Below are 19068 nucleotides of genomic sequence, written 5' to 3' on the forward strand. Positions count from 1 at the left end.
AAAAAAAAAAAAAAAAGAAAAAAAGAAAAAAAAATAAATATAAAATTAATAAAGAAACGAGCAGAGAGAAGGCAGCTGGTTTAGAGTAAAGTTCGATCGAGATGACGTACTGAGTGGGCGAAGATTTCAGGAACAAAATCCCTCTCTTCTTCTTTGGCTCTTTTAATTCACTTGCGATCTGCTTTCTTGTTCGGAATCTGAAGAAATTCCGACAAGATGGAAGCAAATGCGGGATTGGTGGCTGGATCTTACAAGAGGAATGAGCTTGTTCGTATTCGCCACGATTCGGACAATGGGGTTAGACTTCATCCACATTCATTTAATTCATCAACATTCATTTAATTCATCAACATTCAATCCGATCTTCAAATCAATATTTTAGTTTTTCGTTTTTGATTTTGTGATCTTAGTATTACTTAGTGTGCGGTGTGTTGATCTGTGAAGTGGAAGTTCAGATTGTATTTGTTTTTTCCTTTGATTCTTCTCGTTTGCGAATTTGTCTTCTTAGGGGATTTGGAACTGATTGTTAGTTCTGTAATTCTATAGAACTAGATCCGTTCTGTTCTTTTGAGCTCTTTCGATTGAAATATTGTGTGGATCCGTGTGATGATTTGATGTACTGATTGATGATTGAGCTTAAGATTCAATGTCTTAGTGAAGATAGACTGTGGGCTGTTCTCTTTCGTCCATTGCTTGGATTTAGGCATTGGGGGATGTGATTTTTGCTTGTTGCAGCTTGGTTCTTATTTGTCATTAAGGGTGTGAGATACCACATCGGTTGGGGAGGAGAACGAAGCATTCTATATAAGGGTGAGGAAACCTCTCCCTAGCATACGTGTTTTAAAACCTTGAGGGGAAGCCCGGAAAGGAAAGCCCAAAAAGGGCAATATCTGCTAGCGGTGGCCTTGGGCCGTTACAAAGGGTGTATCGATTTCTATCACTTCATGTTTCAATACTGATGTAGAGCTTGATTTTCTTTGCTACTGCTTCTTATGAAAATGCCAAACAACTAATTGAGATGTGTACATTATTTTGCATTGCGACTTATTCAGTCTCATTTTGATGATGCAGCCTAAACCTCTGAAGAACTTAAACAGCCAAATATGTCAAATATGCGGCGACACAGTTGGCCTTACGGCCTCCGGTGATATCTTTGTCGCTTGCAACGAATGCGCCTTTCCTGTTTGTCGTCCATGTTACGAGTACGAGAGGAAAGACGGGAACCAATCTTGCCCTCAGTGCAAGACTAGATACAAGAGGCACAAAGGTTGATTATGTTTTCATGCATCCTTTCCAATGCTGCATTTCTCGAGTAAAAAAAAAGAAAAAGCTTACGATCTGCTGTTTCGTTTCAGGTAGTCCTCGAGTCGATGGCGATGATGACGAGGATGACGTGGATGATATCGAGAACGAGTTTAAATACACCCAAGGAAGTAGCAAGACAAAACAACAATGGCATGGGGAAGATACTGAGCTATCAACTTCTACAAGACATGAATCTCAACAGCCTATACCACTCCTTACCAATGGCCAATCAGTATGAATTTATCAATTCCATAATGCATTTATATATGCAGAGCTATGCTTATTGTGAGATCCCACATCGGTTGGGGAGGAGAACGAAACACCCTTTATAAGTGTGTGGAAACCTCTCCCTAGTATACGCGTTTTAAAAACCTTGAGGGTAAGCCCGAAAGGGAAAGTCCAAAGAAGACAATATCTGATAGGGGTGGGCTTGGGTCATTACACTTACACTTCACTTAATGAACATATTTCGAATTTTACCATATGTTTATGCCATCAAACTATTTAACATCGCTTTCTTTAGGTTTCGGGTGAAATTCCTTGTGCAACACCCGACAATCAATCAGTGCGAACGACATCCGGTCCATTGGGTCCTCCAGACAAGCATTTGCACTCACATCCTTACATCGACCCTCGACAGCCAGGTATCTAAGCACAAGTATTCGATGATTTTCATGACGCCCTTTTTGTTTTAGGTATCTAAGAACTAATTGCATATTACTTTATTATAGTTCCTGTGAGAATTGTTGACCCATCAAAGGATTTAAACTCTTATGGCCTTGGGAATGTTGATTGGAAGGAAAGAGTGGAAGGTTGGAAATTGAAACAAGAGAAGAACATAATGCAGATGACAAGTAGATACTCAGAAGGGAAGGGGGACTTGGAAGGCACTGGCTCCAATGGAGAAGAACTTCAAATGTTAGTAATTTATCTTTACTTCAACGTCAGCTATATACTAATTTATTTGACATCTTTTGTTCATTTCACAGGGCTGATGATGCTAGACAACCTCTAAGTCGTGTGGTTCCGATTCCATCTTCTCACTTGACCCCGTATCGTGTCGTGATCATACTTCGACTTATTATTCTCGGCTTCTTCTTACAGTACCGTTTGACACACCCGGTGAAGGATGCATACCCCTTGTGGTTAACATCAGTTATTTGTGAAGTTTGGTTTGCACTATCCTGGCTTTTGGATCAGTTCCCGAAATGGTCTCCGGTTAATCGTGAAACTTTCCTTGAGCGACTCGCATTAAGGTCAGTTGAGTTCTTTTGCATATTATCTAATCAAATGGATTTAGATTGGAAGAATAAGGACAGGAGTTGTGTATAAGTTAATTGGTGTCTTCACCGTGCAGATACGATCGAGAAGGAGAACCGTCGCAGTTAGCTCCTGTTGATGTTTTTGTTAGTACTGTGGATCCTCTCAAAGAGCCTCCACTTGTCACGGCTAACACCGTGCTTTCCATCCTTGCTGTGGACTACCCTGTCGACAAAGTCTCCTGCTATGTGTCGGATGATGGTTCGGCAATGCTTACGTTTGAATCGCTCTCTGAAACTGCAGAGTTTGCAAGGAAGTGGGTGCCTTTTTGCAAGAAGCATAGCATTGAACCAAGGGCCCCAGAGTTTTATTTTGCTCAAAAGATAGATTACTTGAAGGACAAGATTAAACCTTCGTTCGTAAAAGAGCGTCGAGCGATGAAGGTAAGCAGACTACGCACATTCGATGATGATTTCATATTCATATAGTTGTGTTCATTGTTCGATAAGCACTTCCTCTTATAATGTGAGTTTCCTTACACGGTGTTATATGAAATAGTGTCGAGCTATAGTTTCTCAAGCTTTAGCGGGTTTTCGAGCTGGAAATTCTTTAAACTCGGTGAAAGTGCTCAAGATAATGAGAATAGAATCTGGAAACTGCAAGCATGCTTTATGAATCCCCTAAATCCCCCAAATTCTATGAGATCCCACATCGGTTGGGGAGGAGAACGAAACATTTTTTATAAGGGTGTGGAAACCTCTCTCTAGCAAACGTGTTTTAAAAACTTTGAGGGGAAGCCCGAAAGGGAAAGCCCAAAAAGGACAATATTTGCTAGCAGTGGGCTTGGGTTGTTACAAACGGTATCAGAGCCAGACACTAGCCAATGTGCCAGTGAGGAGGCTGAGACCTGAAAGGGGGTGGACACAAGGTGGTGTGCCAGCATCCTAGGTGGTGTGCTAGCAAGGACGCTGTGCCCCGAAGGGAGGTGGTCCCACACCAATTGGAGAAGGGAACGAGTGCCAGCGAGAACGTTGGACCCCTAAGGGGGGTGGATTGTGAGATCTCACATCGGTTGGGGAGGAGAACAAAACATTCTTTATAAGGATGTGGAAACCTCTCCCTAGCAGACACGTTTTAAAAATTTTGAGGGGAAGCCCAAAAGGGAAATCCCAAAGAGGACAATATCTGCTAGCGGTGGGCTCGAGATCGGACTTGAAATGTTACAAATTTACTAAGCCTTAGTCTTTGGAATAACTTTTTTCCATCTTCTTTGTTAGTCGTTCGGTAGAGTTAAAAAGTTATGGTATTGTTTTTCAGAGGGAATATGAAGAATTCAAGATTCGAATCAATGCACTTGTTGCCAAAGCACAAAAGATGCCTGAGGAAGGTTGGACCATGCAGGATGGAACGCCATGGCCAGGAAACAATCCCAGGGATCATCCTGGAATGATACAGGTCTCCTAGTGTTCAAATAGCTTCTTATGACATCTTCTTTTATCCTTTTTTCGGGACTAATACCGATATCGTGTATGTTCGAGTGCAGGTTTTCTTAGGCCACAGTGGAGGTCTCGATACCGATGGCAATGAACTACCTAGACTTGTTTATGTTTCTCGTGAGAAACGTCCCGGCTTCCAGCACCACAAAAAAGCTGGAGCTATGAATGCATTGGTTCGTTATTCTTATCGGATACAGTCATGGCATAAAAGATACAATAATTTTGATTTAACGACTTGATTTTATCTCATATGCAGATCCGAGTTTCTGCCGTGCTAACTAACGGAGCGTATCTATTGAATGTCGATTGTGATCACTACTTTAACAACAGCAAAGCTCTGAAGGAAGCCATGTGTTTCATGATGGACCCTGCTTATGGGAAGAAAACATGTTACGTACAGTTCCCACAACGTTTTGATGGCATTGATTTGCACGATCGATATGCCAATCGTAACATTGTCTTTTTCGACGTAGGGTATTTGACGTTTTCAATCACATATCTTCATGTCATTTTGCTTGTGATTGACATCGTGTTCGTTCTTGCTATACTTTTCAGATAAACTTGAAAGGGTTGGATGGTCTCCAGGGTCCTGTCTATGTCGGAACTGGTTGTTGTTTCAATCGACAAGCTTTATACGGTTACGATCCAGTCCTGACCGAGGCAGATTTGGAACCGAATATTATCATTAAGAGTTGTTGTGGTTCGAGAAAGAAGCATCGGAATAAGTACGTCGACAAGAAGAGGGCTGCAAAAAGGAATGAGTCTACCATTCCGATCTTTAATATGGAAGATATTGAGGAAGGCGTTGAAGGTCGGTTTTCCTTCAAAATACTTTGCCATAGTTTTCGAGTTACGGTGACAAAGAACAGAATTATAGAACGGATTTTCACCTTATTTGCTGTATCCTACAGGATATGATGATGAGAGTTCACTCCTGATGTCTCAGAAGCGTATAGAAAAACGCTTCGGCCAATCTCCGGTTTTCATTGCAGCCACTTTCATGGAACAGGGAGGTATACCTCCTTCAACCAACCCTGCAACACTGCTAAAGGAAGCAATTCATGTCATCAGTTGTGGTTATGAAGACAAGACAGAATGGGGCAAGGAGGTTAGTTGTCTGTACATTCGTCGTCCTCATTTCATTTATCTTATTTCCTCTTGTCTGCCCGTTCATTAGAGAGCTTCAAAGACGAGCACACTAATCTTACTAAAGAAGTGAGAAAGTGCTCCGTGATGGGTTGTGAGATCTCACATTGGTTGGGGAGGAGAACGAAACACTCTTTGTAAAGGTGTGGAAACCTCTCACTAGCAGACGCGTTTTAAAAACCTTGAGGGGAAGCTTGAAAGGGAAAGTCCAAAGAGGACAATATCTGCTAGCAGTGGGCTTGGGCTGTTACAAATGGTATCAGAGCCAGACACCGGACGATGTACCGGCGAGGAGGCTGTTCCCCAAAGGGGGATAGACACGAGGCGGTGTGCCAGTAAGGATGCTAGGCCCCGAAGGGGGTGGATTTGGTAGGGGTCCCACATCGATTGGAGAAAGGAACGAGTGCCAGCGAGGACGCTGGGTCCAAAAGAGGGGTGGATTGTGAGATCCCAAATCGGTTGGGGAGGAGAACGAAACACCCTTTATAAGGGTGTGGAAACCTCTCCCTAGCAAGCGTGTTTTAAAAACCTTGAGGGGAAGCCCGAAAGGAAAGCCTAAAGAGGACAATATCTGCTAGCGATGGACTTGGACGGTTATAAATTGTGTCTAACGGTTAATGTTTTTACTTCTAGATTGGGTGGATCTATGGTTCTGTGACAGAAGATATTTTAACGGGGTTTAAGATGCATGCTCGTGGTTGGATTTCAATATATTGTATGCCTCCACGCCCGGCGTTCAAGGGATCTGCTCCAATCAATCTTTCGGATCGATTGAACCAAGTGCTTCGATGGGCTTTGGGTTCGATAGAGATTCTGCTCAGCAGGCATTGTCCTATCTGGTATGGCTACAATGGAAGGCTAAAGCTTTTGGAGAGAATAGCATACATCAATACCATTGTCTACCCTATCACCTCAATTCCACTTCTTGCATACTGTACGCTTCCAGCCTTCTGTCTTTTGACCGGAAAGTTCATCATTCCTGAGGTAATTCATAGTTTCTTCCTTATGAAATTGAAACTTGATATGTCTAGTTTGTTTAATCTGATCTAAATGTGGGCTCTTCCTTATGTCTAGTTCAACAACATTCGAAATGTTGAGAGAACTTCAACCTCTCGCCTCTTTGTCAAGGGTATATACCAATTGTCGTGAGTTAGGCTCACTTTGGCTATAACAGTTCAAGTCCACCGCTAGCATATATTGTCCGCTTTTGCCCGTTATGTATTGCCGTCGGTTTTTAAAACGCGTCTACTAGGTTGAGGTTTCCACACCCTTGTTAGAAATGCTTTGTTTCCTTCTCCAACCGACACCGCTCGGTGTCTGGATCTGATACCATTTGTAACAGTTCAAGCTCACCATTAGCAGATATTATCCTCTTTGGGCTTTCCCTTTCAGGCTTCCTCTCAAGGTTTTTAAAACGTGTCTACTAGGGAGACGTTTCCACATCCTTGTAAAAAATATTTTGTTCCCCTCTCCAACTGATGTGAGATCTCACATTGGCACTCCATATATTTTGATATATGTAGGTGTAACAATTATGATACGCGACCCCTTCAAGGCCCTTGTCATAGCTTGAGAAGCTTCTCATCTAGATAGTATGGAATCAACAATCATCATCTATTTCGTATTTTCTATCCCGGGATTTCGTTGATGTCCTACTGCTCTGTTGGTTTGAGCCTCTCGACTTCCGAGCGTTCTTTTCAATAATCAAAGAACAGTCTTTATGATGACTAAAAAAAAAAAAGCTGATACTAGCTGCAAGTATCCATATTTCTTTCATTTTAAATAACTGATCATCTTCATTTCGTAATTTGCAGATAAGCAACTTTGCCAGTATGTGGTTCATTCTCCTTTTCGTCTCCATTTTTGCCACCGGTATTCTCGAGCTTAGATGGAGCGGGGTTAGTATTGAAGACTGGTGGAGAAACGAACAATTTTGGGTCATTGGTGGTACTTCAGCTCATCTGTTTGCTGTCTTCCAAGGTCTCTTAAAGGTTCTTGCTGGAATCGATACCAACTTCACCGTCACGTCGAAAGCCAGCGACGATGATGGGGATTTTGCAGAGCTTTACGTGTTCAAATGGACTTCCCTCCTCATCCCTCCCACCACTGTCCTTATTATAAACATGGTTGGCATAGTGGCTGGTGTTTCATATGCCATTAACAGTGGTTACCAATCTTGGGGCCCTCTCTTTGGGAAGCTGTTCTTTGCATTATGGGTCATTGTCCATTTATATCCTTTCCTAAAGGGTTTATTGGGGAGGCAAAACCGAACGCCAACCATTGTCATCGTCTGGTCGATTCTCCTCGCTTCGATATTCTCCTTGCTTTGGGTGCGAATCGATCCGTTCACCTCTGCGTCGACGAAGGCTGCCAATGGTCAATGTGGTATCAATTGCTAGACAGATTCATCATAGTTTTGCCCCTGATTTTTCCTGTGAATATGACAAGAACAAAGAAACCATGGCATTGAAAAGAGCCAGGCTTAGGAAGAAGCAACCAATTTGAAGAACATGAGAAATGATGGCCTTTTTTCTCTACACCACAATTTTTGTATTCGCATGTTATGATATTATTGTGAAATCTCATTTTTTTTAATGAAAATAATAGATAAAGGAATTATTTACATCAGGAGAAATTGTATGAACAAACACTTTTTTTTATACCTTTTTTTCAAGTTTTATGACAGTGAAATTATAATTTAATAATTGTTCTTCAAGTGATTTAGACCACAGTTTATCAGCACCAGAAATCTATTCTATCTGATATATATACGCCCAGAATCTCTTCCTTTTTACGAGCGTATGAGTTACGTTCTTGTTAACTTGTCTTCTGCTGCTCGAAATGACACCAGTAACGGGAACGTCGAGCTACCTCCGACGGGACCAATTAAAGGCTCTGATGGCAGAACATGTAATCACTCTGAATCAAACGGGTGGTTGCATCTTGTTGTGTAAGTGAAGGGAATCCAAAACGAGAGAGAAGTCTTCACAAAAGCTGATATCCATCATCATCTCATTGATTGGTTCACCAAGCTATTAGTCTTGTTAAAGTCGGTAGCTGAGATTCTCTTCTTCTCCCGAACAGCATTAGATTATTTTTTTTACTACTTAAGAATACCACTTTCCATTAAAAGAGCTGTGGACATAGCTAAACTTTCTTTCATGCTCGACATAGAAAAGAAAAGTCAAATCTCAAGGCCATTGCCTTTCTTTTACCGACTAAATTTGAGGTATAAGTTTTATTTGTCATCTTATTTCAAGTAATTTAAATTAGATCCTAAGATATTATACCTTTCTAAATACCTTGACTATGTAATTATAAAAAAAAAAAAATTAATTTAAAATTGAAAGATTTATACAAGTTTCTTCTGGTTTGGTCTAACTCTTGTTTTGTTCATGAGTTTTGAGAATGTCCCAAATTCACATATTGAATTGAAAGATCCAGACAAAAGATCATGTGGGTAAGCAAGCAGTTGTCAGATAAGCATTGGGGTTAATCAGAACTGACCCATAAAGCCAAATCTAATCCACAGAGTATCATTAACAACAGAACAATTGAATACAGCCTAAAGTGAACAGATAAGCACTCAACTGAACCTTCATAGTTTTCCTAAACAGTTGTAAGAGAAAAGGAAATTGAAATTGGGAAAAGGGGAAGAGGATGATGCTGTGAAGAAATAATTAATGAAAGCTGAAAGCAAAATGGGGTTTGAGATTTTCTAATTCTGCAAGCTTCATCACATTCATCAATGGCGGCAGGCATCTCAATCAAGCAACAGAACCAAATCTCATGCACCTAATAATATTACTAAAAGCCTAAAGTAACAATGGAGAATGAAGAAATGTAGAACAAAAACCTGAATTTGAGTCCATGAAGAGATCCCAAATTCTTCAGCTGCTCCAATTCTCCATATCAATCCTTCTCTTTGTTCTTTGTTCTTCCTGGATTATTGCTATGTTCTTCGTTCTCATCTCTGAATTCAGGCTTCAGATTCGTTCTTCTTCACCAATCCGTCAATCTCCCTCTTCTCTAGCAATGTCCCTGCCTCCTCATCGGCCTGAGCAGCCTTCTTTTGCACCTCTTTAGCCTTCAGAGCCTGCAATTTTGAGTGATTGTAATATCCAACTCCGATGAAAGCCAATCCATAGCCGAACAAGTTGATCGGCGTTACAGTGTCCTTAATCACCGACCACGAGAAGGCGATTAGGAGCCAATCCTTGACCACGCCGGCCACGTTCATCGTTAGGGCGGAGGTTTTGCCAACGAGCAAGAAAACAGCGAGATTTAGGGCAAATGCGCATAAGGAATTGGTACCAAAGATCGCGAAATCGAAATGGAAACTGGATGTGGCCATCAAAATTGGATACTCAACGAAGATCCACGGCACTAACAAGAAAACGAAACAACAAGGAGCAACGTAATACAGGGAAGTGATCGGATTCAGCGAGATTCCTTTAGAGGTAAGCAAAATCTGGATTAGAACAAGTCGAGTCGCCTCGAATGCAACGGCGCCGAGTTGCAAAACCACACCCCAGGCATCAAATTTCGCTTCGCCATAAGCAGCAATAGCAACGCCAAACGAAATCGACAGCATATTCACCATCGTCTCCGTCTTGAAACTTTCCTTTCTCAACGAAACACCGATCGAATAAACAGCGACTGGCATCAGAGCCTTAAGCATCTGAATGAACGAGACAGAGAGATAAATGTAAGCCGAATTCGAAAGCCATAAAGAGAGAGAATACAGCGCTCCGATTGGAACAACGGAGGAGAGATAGAGATCTCTGGACATGGAAACCGGCTCGACGACTTTGAAGACACGAATGAGAAGAAACGCCAATGAAGCACAGAAGCCCATATGGATCATGGTAAGAGAAATCGGAAAAGGCCAATCGTACATCTTCTTGTCGAGAATGTACTTGTTGTAGACGATGACGGTGAAGCTGAGGAAGATCCAAATGGCGACATAGGTGTACGAGAGAACAATCTTCTTCAGAACACCTTCACTGAGAGAACCACCCTTGCCCATGGCGTCGATTTGGGGGAAAATGGCAATGAATCCGATGAGGAAGAACAAGAAATTTGCAGGAAATCCGAGAAATGGAGCAGAAGATTCAGCAATGGAGATTCAGAGAAAAGAACTGAGCTCGATTCGAGTACGAATCAGAGAGGGAAGATGAACGAGACGGAGAAATTTGGGAGAATATAAATAAATCGAACAATTAATGGTGAAGAAACACACACAGTCCACAGATCCATTACTGCTTCCATTGTAAATTCTTTCACTCAACAACTTCTAATGAACTCTAAGCATAAATTAATTTTGTTTAATTTTTTATTATTATTTTTTAAATCTTGAATTAATATTTACTATTCAATTTTAATATATTTTTTTCCTTAAATATGAATTTTATTTTTAAGATTTATCAAATCTAAAAAATAATTATGAAATTAAGAAAATATATATATATATCATAACCAATAATATGTGTTTATATTTTTTTAAATTAATTTAGCACAAATAAATTGATAATATAATTGGATTTTATTTATTTTGTATTTTGTTATATTTTTCTTTCCTTTTTTCTTTTTTTTTTTTCATTGGCCAAATAATGAAATAAAGAAAGTGTGGGGTCTGAAATGAAAAGAATCTTATTTTGTTGTCTTGTGTCCCAATTTTTAAATGATCGAGTGACTCCCATGTTTGAATTTGAATTTTGAATTTTGAAATAGTTTCTTTACCATTTTATTAAATACAATTTATGGAATAATAATTACGGATCGTAATAACTCAACCCCACTGCTAATAGATATATTTGCTTTACCATTTTATGTATCGTCATCAGCCTTATGATTTTAAAATGCATTTAGCTAATGACGATATATAACGAACCAAAGCAAACAATATCAACTAGTTATAGGATTGAACTGTTATAATTGATATCAGAATCAGTCACCAAATCGTGCAAGACACTGGTTAGAATAAGGCTAGATCATTTGCATAGTAGCATATTTTAAAACGGTGAGACTAACGATAATATATAATTGTCAGTATTTTTTTTGTATTCAAAATATTATTATTATTTAATCAATTTTGATAAATTAATATAACTAATTATTAAATTTATTGAAAGTAAGAGAATAAAATTAAATATTTGAAAGTATAAATATAAAATAAAATAAAACTCATACCACTATTTTAAATAATAAATATTTTTTTAACGATATTTTAAATAAAAATTTATTATATGGTCAAAATTGTAATATTTTAAAGTTTTAAGGCTAAAAATTTAGAATATATAATATAATGTTTATAATCGGTTTATATTTTTTTTTAAAAATGGCAATTAATTATTAATTTTTAATAAGATGGTAGTAAATAACTAAATTTTAAGTCAAAAGATTTTATTAATGGAATAAATGCCTTTAAATGGGGGGATTTTTCAATTGACCAAAATAAAAATCACGTGCAATGCACGTGACATTTGTCATTTTATTATAAATAAATATTACCTAAAAATGCCAACCCAATTTTGAAAATGAAGCCATTGAAGAATATATTTATATAAAAAAAAACAAGTTGAAATATATAATATAATTATTAGAAAATTAAAAAAAAACATTAAAATTGATATTCATTTAAATTTAATTTAAGGGTAGGGGAAAAAAAATAAAAAGGAAATTTATAGCAATGAAAAAAGGAAGGAAAAAGAAATAAAATATATATTTTTTACTAAAAAATTTAAAAATATTAATGCACATGGAATTAAAAACTTTAAAAATAATATTACAAATATACTAAGATCCAAAATTAAAAAATGCAATTTATTTTTTTGCCTTAAAAAATAAGAATTATTAAAGTTGGCAGTTAGCTGTAATTATAAGCGTTAATTAATAACGTCCTTTTAGTACAAAATAAGCAAAATAATTAAACAATTGAAAATAAAACAATTTTTATTTTTATTTTGAAAGGGAGCCACAAAATAAATAAATAAAAAGTACCTTTTTAACTTATTTAAAATTCGTACCAGGAAAATAAAAGGTTAAATTTTAAAATATCTACCTTCTTTCAACAAAAATTATAAATTTATTTTAATATTTAATAAATATTTTAAATTTTAAATTTTAAATTTAATTTAGTATCTTAATTACTATACTTTAATATTATTCCGTGCTATACTAAACAAATGTAATTTAATTTTAAAATAAGTAAAAAAAAATCAGCTAATTACCAATATTTATAATTATAATTGGTGAATTGTAATTACCAAATATATATATTAAAAAAATGAAAATACTACCATTGTTTAGGGGTGGATGATTTAATTTATAATTAAAATTAAAATTAAGATTTTTATTGTTTAACTAATAAAAAAATTAAAAGAGGACTCTTTTAAGAAAATTTAAATGCAATTATTGCACGTAAAATCCTGATCGTCCAATGGATTAAAGGAATAAAAGACAATCCAACCCTCCGAAATTAAATGTATCATAGTCAAAGTAAAATTGATGTTTACCTAAATGTTTCAATTAATCATTAATTACTTACAATTTTTAGTTTTATATTTTATTTTTAATGAAAATTACTAGAAATTTATTCTAAAAAATTAAAGAATTTTTTTATTAGAATTTTTTTGTTAAATAATAATAATAATAATAATTTTAATGAGGAAATTTTATTGGAAGTATAAGGAATGGGTAAAATGGTATTTTAACCTTTAAAATAAATTAAACAGATAGTTTTTCGTAGTCTAAAGCATTTGACAGGTAAGTATATGGAATTTCAATGGCGTCTTGGTTTTTCAGTACCTTGCAACTCAAAATTCTTCTCATTCTTGGAAATTCCTGTAGTGAACTATAAAAATCATTTGGAAATTCCTCGACTGTTATGTGTTCTCATTTGGTAATCGAATTCCTCAACAGTTGGAGGCTGTGGCAATCAGAAGCTCAACCTGATTAACAATGGCTTCCATTATTCTTCAGTTGCTGGATTCCTTCATCTAAATAGCAAGGTTCTGCTTCTCCTGTTTGAAATTTGTTTTTCGATTACTTAAAATGAAACGCAATGTGTATATTCTTTGGAAATTGAGACGGTACTGTGTTTCTGATCGAATAGACTGCGAAGAATGATCGGAACACAAAACCTAATGGCGTGATTTGTGATGATTGTGATGGAATCGATAGGTCGATTTATAACTTGTTGCTAATGATTTAGGTTTTGCGAACGCTGATTTTTTTGTAATTTGAATGAAATAGTTGCTGTTATTTTCTCATAATGCCAAGGAAGTGGAGTTGATGCTGTTGATTTCTTCAATGGACAATTCATAGCCGGTGCATCTTGTTGGTTGTGTGGGTAATCTGTGGCCTAATTCAACTATTTGATTCAGCGTCCAAATTACAACTGAAGAAGAAGTATTATAACATGCAATTGACTGATAAACTGAGCTGTTTCTATTTTCTCGCGTTTTCCCCTGAAAATTTGAATTCTACTTGTGTTGTTTGTTCTGTTGATCAATGGCTTTGTGTTGCAGTGGGAACAAAGGAAATGCTGTGTGGGAATTGCAAAGGAGATGGCTTCTTTGGAGGTTTTTCTCAGCACTTACGATCAATAGAGGTATGTATTGCTAGTTTGTTTATGCTTGTGCATATATTCAATATCATGTCATCAACAATGGCGGTAACATTTAGGCATACTGGTATCGTATTCAAGTTCCTGACAGTTAAGTCCTGGCAATCTTTCATATAAGATTTGGTACAGTTGTGAATCTCAGGAGGTCATTCTCTGATCAATCAGTTTTGCATTTTGTACTTTTGGTTTACTAATTGATAAATGCCTCATAAATAACATTAGCTTTTCATAGTTTGTGCAAATATGCTGTGTTCTGCATCTCAAGATGCTAATAGCTCTTCATGAATTGGCTCATCTGCTCTTGAAGCTAGTGGGTCGCCTCGGATTCAAGATAGAATACATGAAATACATGGACTCCCCCCTGCTGCAGCTTCCACTAGCTTAGGGGTCAAACCTATGACTTTATGCTCTAATCTAGAGAGCTACAGGCACATCCAGCATTCTTGTAAAATCTTGTAATCACTTTCCGAACATCTCATTCCTTTTATCCCATGCCAAAAATTGGGTTTTGGTGGTTTGGAGTTTTGTTTAGCTTAGGGGTCAAACCTATGACTTTATGCTCTAATCTAGAGAGCTAGAGGCACATCCACCATTCTTGTAAAATCTTGTAATCACTTTCCGAACATCTCATTCCTTTTATCCCATGCCAAAAATTGGGTTTTGGTGGTTTGGAGTTTTGTTTTCGAATAGCCAAACTGAAAACTAAATGACAAGGAACGCAAATGACAAGGAACACACTAGGTCGGGGTCGAACCTACAACTTTCTGCTTAAGAAATAGACGCTCTACCACTGAGCTACAAGCACATTGAGCATTCTTGTAAAATCTTGTAGTTATGTCAGAAATAATCATTTTCCTAACATCCCAGGTAGGGGTCACATCTCATTCCTTTATCCCATGCCAAAAACTGGGTTTTGGTGGTTGGAGTTTTGTTTTCAAATAGCCATACTGAAAACTAAATGATAAGAGACGTGCGCACCAGGTAGGGGTTGAACCTACGACTTTCTGCTTAGGAAACAGACGCTCTATCCACTGAGCTACAGGCGCATCAAGCATTCTTGTAAAATCTTGTAGTTACGTTAGAAATAATCACTTTCCGAACATCTCATTCCTTTATCCCATGCCAAAAATTGGGTTTTGGTGGTTTGGAGTTTTGTTTTCGAATAGCCAAACTGAAAACTAAATGACAAGGAACACACTAGGTTGGGATCGAACCTACAACTTTCTGCTTAAGAAATAGACGCTCTATCCACTGAGCTACAAGCACATTGAGCATTCTTGTAAAATCTTGTAGTTATGTCAGAAATAATCATTTTCCTAACAACCCAAGGTAGGGGTCACATCTCATTCCTTTATCCCATGCCAAAAACCCAGACGTGCGCACCAGGTAGGGGTTGAACCTACGACTTTCTGCTTAGGAAACAGACGCTCTATCCACTGAGCTACAGGCGCATCGAGCATTCTTGTAAAATCTTGTAGTTACGTTAGAAATAATCATTTTCCGAACATCTCATTCCTTTATCCCATGCCAAAAATTGGGTTTTGGTGGTTTGGAGTTTTGTTTTCGAATAGCCAAACAAATGACAAGGAACACACTAGGTTGGGATCGAACCTACAACTTTCTGCTTAAGAAATAGACACTCTATCCACTGAGCTACAAGCACATTGAGCATTCTTGTAAAATCTTGTAGTTATGTCAGAAATAATCATTTTCCTAACATCCCAAGTAGGGGTTCACATCTCATTCCTTTATCCCATGCCAAAAACCCAAACGTGCGCACCAGGTAGGGGTTGAACCTACGACTTTCTGCTTAGGAAACAGACGCTCTATCCACTGAGCTACAGGCGCATCGAGCATTCTTGTAAAATCTTGTAGTTACGTTAGAAATAATCATTTTCCGAACATCTCATTCCTTTATCCCATGCCAAAAATTGGGTTTTGGTGGTTTGGAGTTTTGTTTTCGAATAGCCAAACAAATGACAAGGAACACACTAGGTTGGGATCGAACCTACAACTTTCTGCTTAAGAAATAGACACTCTATCCACTGAGCTACAAGCACATTGAGCATTCTTGTAAAATCTTGTAGTTATGTCAGAAATAATCATTTTCCTAACATCCCAAGTAGGGGTTCACATCTCATTCCTTTATCCCATGCCAAAAACCCAAACGTGCGCACCAGGTAGGGGTTGAACCTACGACTTTCTGCTTAGGAAACAGACGCTCTATCCACTGAGCTACAGGCGCATCGAGCATTCTTGTAAAATCTTGTAGTTACGTTAGAAATAATCACTTTCCGAACATCTCATTCCTTTATCCCATGCCAAAAATTGGGTTTTGGTGGTTTAGAGTTTGTGTGCTAGGTAGGGGTTGAACCTACGACTTTCTACTTAGGAAACAGACGCTCTATCCACTGAGCTACAGGCGCATCGAGCATTCTTGTAAAATCTTGTAGTTATGTCAGAAATAATCATTTTCCGAACATCTCATTCCTTTATCCCATGCCAAAAATTGGGTTTTGGTGGTTTAGAGTTTGTGTGCTAGGTAGGGGTTGAACCTACGACTTTCTACTTAGGAAACAGACGCTCTATCCACTGAGCTACAGGCGCATCGAGCATTCTTGTAAAATCTTGTAGTTATGTCAGAAATAATCATTTTCCGAACATCTCATTCCTTTATCCCATGCCAAAAATTGGGTTTTGGTGGTTTAGAGTTTGTGTGCTAGGTAGGGGTTGAACCTACGACTTTCTGCTTAGGAAACAGACGCTCTATCCACTGAGCTACAGGCGCATCGAGCATTCTTGTAAAATCTTGTAGTTACGTTAGAAATAATCACTTTCCGAACATCTCATTCCTTTATCCCATGCCAAAAATTGGGTTTTGGTAGTTTGTTTTCGAATAGCCAGCCAAACTGAAAACTAAATGATAAGAAACACACAAGGTAGGGGTCAAACCTACGACTTTTTGCTTGGAAAACAGACCACTGAGCTACAAGCGCATCAAGTTACAAACGCTCTATCCACTGAGTTAGGGGTTGAACCTACCACTTTCTACTTAGGAAAGAACCTACCACTTTCTACTTAGGAAACAAACGCTCTATCTACTGAGTTAGGGGTTGAACCTACCACTTTCTACTTAGGAAACAAACGCTCTATCCACTAAGTTACAAGCGCATCGAGCGTTCTTTTAAATTCTCTTGCCATTACGTTAGAAATAATCACTTTTCGAACAACATAAGAATAAGAAATGCACCATGTATGGGTTGATCCTACAACTTTAATCATAGGAAATAGACACTTTATCCACTAAGCTAGTTGAACATTTTTGTAACCTTTTGTAGTTACATAAGAAATAATTACTTTCCAAACATATTATTCCTTTTATCCCCGGCCAAAAACTAGGTTTTGGTGGTTTGAAGTTTTGTTTTCAAATAGCCACACTTGAAACTAAATGATAAGAGACACGCCGCCGGCGCTGCCACCAGGGTCAAACCTAACTTTCTGCTTAGGAAAGAGACACTCTATTCACCTGCATTGAGCATTCCGGTAAATTCTTGTAGTTAAGAAGTAATCACTTTCCGAACATATCATTCCTTTTATCCCCATGCCAAAAAATGGGTTTTGGCGGTTGGAGTTTTGTTTTCAAATAGCCATACTAAAAACTAAATGATAAGAGACACGTGCACCAAGTAGGGGTCAAACCTATGACTTTCTACTTAGGAAATAGACACTCTATCCACTGAGCTACAGGCACATTGAGCGTTCTTGTAAAATCTTGTAGTTACATCAGAAATAATCACTTTCTGAACATATCATTTCTTTTATCTCCATACCAAAAAATGGGTTTTGGCGGTTGGAGTTTTGTTTTCAAATAGCCATACTGAAAACTAAATGATAAGAGACGGTCGAACCTATGACTTTCTGCTTAGGAAACAGACGCTCTATCCACTAAGCTATAGGCATTGAGCATTTTTGTAAAATCTTGTAGTTACATAACAAATAATCACTTTCCGAAACATATCATTCCTTTTATCCCCATGCCAAAAAATGGGCGGTTTGGAGTTTTGTTTTCGAATGGCCAAATTGAAAACTAAATGGTAAGAGAATATAAGAAAAATGCCAAGTAGGGGTTGAACTTACAACTTTCTACTTAAGAAACATATGCTCTATCCACTGAGCTACAGGCGCATTGAACATTCTTGTAAATTCTTGTAGTTAGGTCAGAAATAATCACTATCCAAACATAACATTCCTTTTAAATTCTTATAGTAATAATCACTTTTCGAATATATCATTCCTTTTATTCCATGCTAAAAAAGCATTTGAGGTTTGAAGTTTTGTTTTTGAATAGATAAATTAAAAACTAAGTGATAAGCAACGCGCCGTAGGGGGTCGAAACTGAGCTACACGCATTGAAGTCAAAAATCTGGGTTTTGGTGGTTTAGAGTTTGTGTGCTAGGTAGGGGTTGAACCTACAACTTTCTACGTTCTAGGTAGGGGATACTTAGGAAACAAACGCTTTATCCATTGAGCTACGCGCATTGAAGTAAAAAATGTGGGTTTTGGTGGTTTAGAGTTTGCGCGCTAGGTAGGGGTTGAGAACCTACAACTTTCTACGTGCTAGGTAGGGGATGCTTAGGAAACAGACGCTTTATCCACTAAGCTATAGGTGTATTGAGCATTCTTGTACATTGTTGTAAATTCTTGTAGTTACATAAAAAATAATCACTTTCTAAACATATCATTCCAAGTAGAGGTTGAACCTATGACTTTTTATTCAAGAAACAAACGCTCTATTCACTGAGCTACCGACACATTGACTATTCTTTTATCCCATGTGCTTTTTGTCTATAACGACATCCTTGAACTTATAATTCTTAAGAATCAAATGTTAAGGATTCATTCAAAGTATACTTCAAGGTAATCTCATGCAAAAGAGCAAAATAATACTGAGTAATGCAAAAGAGCAAAATAATACTGAGTAAAACTGAAAACAACGCGCCAGGTAGGGGTCGAACCTACGACTTTCTGCTTAGGAAACAGACGCTCTATCCACTGAGCTACAGGCGCTTGTTGACCCTAATAACCCAAAAAACAAAAAATTATAAAATTTTTGTAAAAATAATTTTTTTTTATAATTTTTTTTAATAATAATATTACTTTCTTTTTAAATATTATATCACAGAGGGTTTTTTTTTTTTTTTTTTTTTTTTTTTTTTTTTTTTTTTTTTTTTT

The 19068-nt window shown here is 37.5% G+C and overlaps 2 protein-coding genes, 1 long non-coding RNA gene and 8 other non-coding genes across 12 annotated transcripts; 2 read left to right on the plus strand and 9 right to left on the minus strand.

The window, feature by feature from the left end:
* Nucleotides 1–46: 46 nt before the first annotated feature.
* LOC111480220 (cellulose synthase A catalytic subunit 1 [UDP-forming]-like) lies at nt 47–7881 on the plus strand. The gene is made up of 14 exons (XM_023125136.1): nt 47–297; nt 1072–1267; nt 1356–1537; nt 1829–1949; nt 2037–2223; nt 2295–2561; nt 2663–3008; nt 3883–4020; nt 4109–4234; nt 4318–4530; nt 4617–4872; nt 4973–5169; nt 5841–6191; nt 7022–7881. The coding sequence occupies exons 1-14, from the start codon at nt 217–219 to the stop codon at nt 7604–7606; spliced, it is 3246 nt and encodes a 1081-aa protein (XP_022980904.1). The 5' UTR covers nt 47–216; the 3' UTR covers nt 7607–7881.
* An 818-nt stretch (nt 7882–8699) lies between these two features.
* On the minus strand, nt 8700–10503 carry LOC111480221 (probable sugar phosphate/phosphate translocator At4g32390). Its single transcript, XM_023125138.1, has one exon. The coding sequence runs from the start codon at nt 10234–10236 to the stop codon at nt 9187–9189; it is 1050 nt and encodes a 349-aa protein (XP_022980906.1). The 5' UTR covers nt 10237–10503; the 3' UTR covers nt 8700–9186.
* A 2478-nt stretch (nt 10504–12981) lies between these two features.
* On the plus strand, nt 12982–14078 carry LOC111480223. 2 transcript variants are annotated; one of them, XR_002717770.1, is made up of 3 exons: nt 12982–13219; nt 13464–13560; nt 13739–14078. It is a non-coding gene; the product is annotated as an uncharacterized LOC111480223 (long non-coding RNA). The 2 variants fall into 2 exon arrangements; XR_002717771.1 differs by lacking the exon at nt 12982–13219 and adding an exon at nt 13325–13391.
* A 731-nt stretch (nt 14079–14809) lies between these two features.
* Nucleotides 14810–14882, minus strand: TRNAR-CCU. The gene has a single exon. It is a non-coding gene; the product is annotated as a tRNA-Arg (tRNA).
* Nucleotides 14883–15214: 332 nt separating this feature from the next.
* TRNAR-CCU lies at nt 15215–15287 on the minus strand. The gene has a single exon. It is a non-coding gene; the product is annotated as a tRNA-Arg (tRNA).
* Nucleotides 15288–15611: 324 nt separating this feature from the next.
* On the minus strand, nt 15612–15684 carry TRNAR-CCU. Its single transcript has one exon. It is a non-coding gene; the product is annotated as a tRNA-Arg (tRNA).
* Nucleotides 15685–16008: 324 nt separating this feature from the next.
* Nucleotides 16009–16081, minus strand: TRNAR-CCU. Its single transcript has one exon. It is a non-coding gene; the product is annotated as a tRNA-Arg (tRNA).
* Nucleotides 16082–16189: 108 nt separating this feature from the next.
* On the minus strand, nt 16190–16262 carry TRNAR-CCU. Its single transcript has one exon. It is a non-coding gene; the product is annotated as a tRNA-Arg (tRNA).
* A 108-nt stretch (nt 16263–16370) lies between these two features.
* Nucleotides 16371–16443, minus strand: TRNAR-CCU. Its single transcript has one exon. It is a non-coding gene; the product is annotated as a tRNA-Arg (tRNA).
* Nucleotides 16444–16551: 108 nt separating this feature from the next.
* TRNAR-CCU lies at nt 16552–16624 on the minus strand. Its single transcript has one exon. It is a non-coding gene; the product is annotated as a tRNA-Arg (tRNA).
* A 2206-nt stretch (nt 16625–18830) lies between these two features.
* TRNAR-CCU lies at nt 18831–18903 on the minus strand. The gene has a single exon. It is a non-coding gene; the product is annotated as a tRNA-Arg (tRNA).
* Between the last annotated feature and the right edge of the window lie 165 nt (nt 18904–19068).

Source organism: Cucurbita maxima, unplaced genomic scaffold, assembly GCF_002738345.1.
Source record: "Cucurbita maxima cultivar Rimu unplaced genomic scaffold, Cmax_1.0 Cma_Scf00006, whole genome shotgun sequence".
Lineage (NCBI taxonomy): Eukaryota > Viridiplantae > Streptophyta > Magnoliopsida > Cucurbitales > Cucurbitaceae > Cucurbita > Cucurbita maxima.

Coding starts and splice junctions, on each gene's coding strand:
- LOC111480220 (XM_023125136.1), top strand. CDS start 217: ATGGAAGCAAATGCGGGATTGGTGGCTGGATCTTACAAGAGGAATGAG. Junction 1,538..1,828: donor TCCTTACCAATGGCCAATCA/GTATGAATTTAT, acceptor CGCTTTCTTTAG/GTTTCGGGTGAAATTCCTTG. Junction 2,562..2,662: donor CTTGAGCGACTCGCATTAAG/GTCAGTTGAGTT, acceptor TTCACCGTGCAG/ATACGATCGAGAAGGAGAAC.
- LOC111480221 (XM_023125138.1), bottom strand. CDS start 10,236: ATGGGCAAGGGTGGTTCTCTCAGTGAAGGTGTTCTGAAGAAGATTGTT.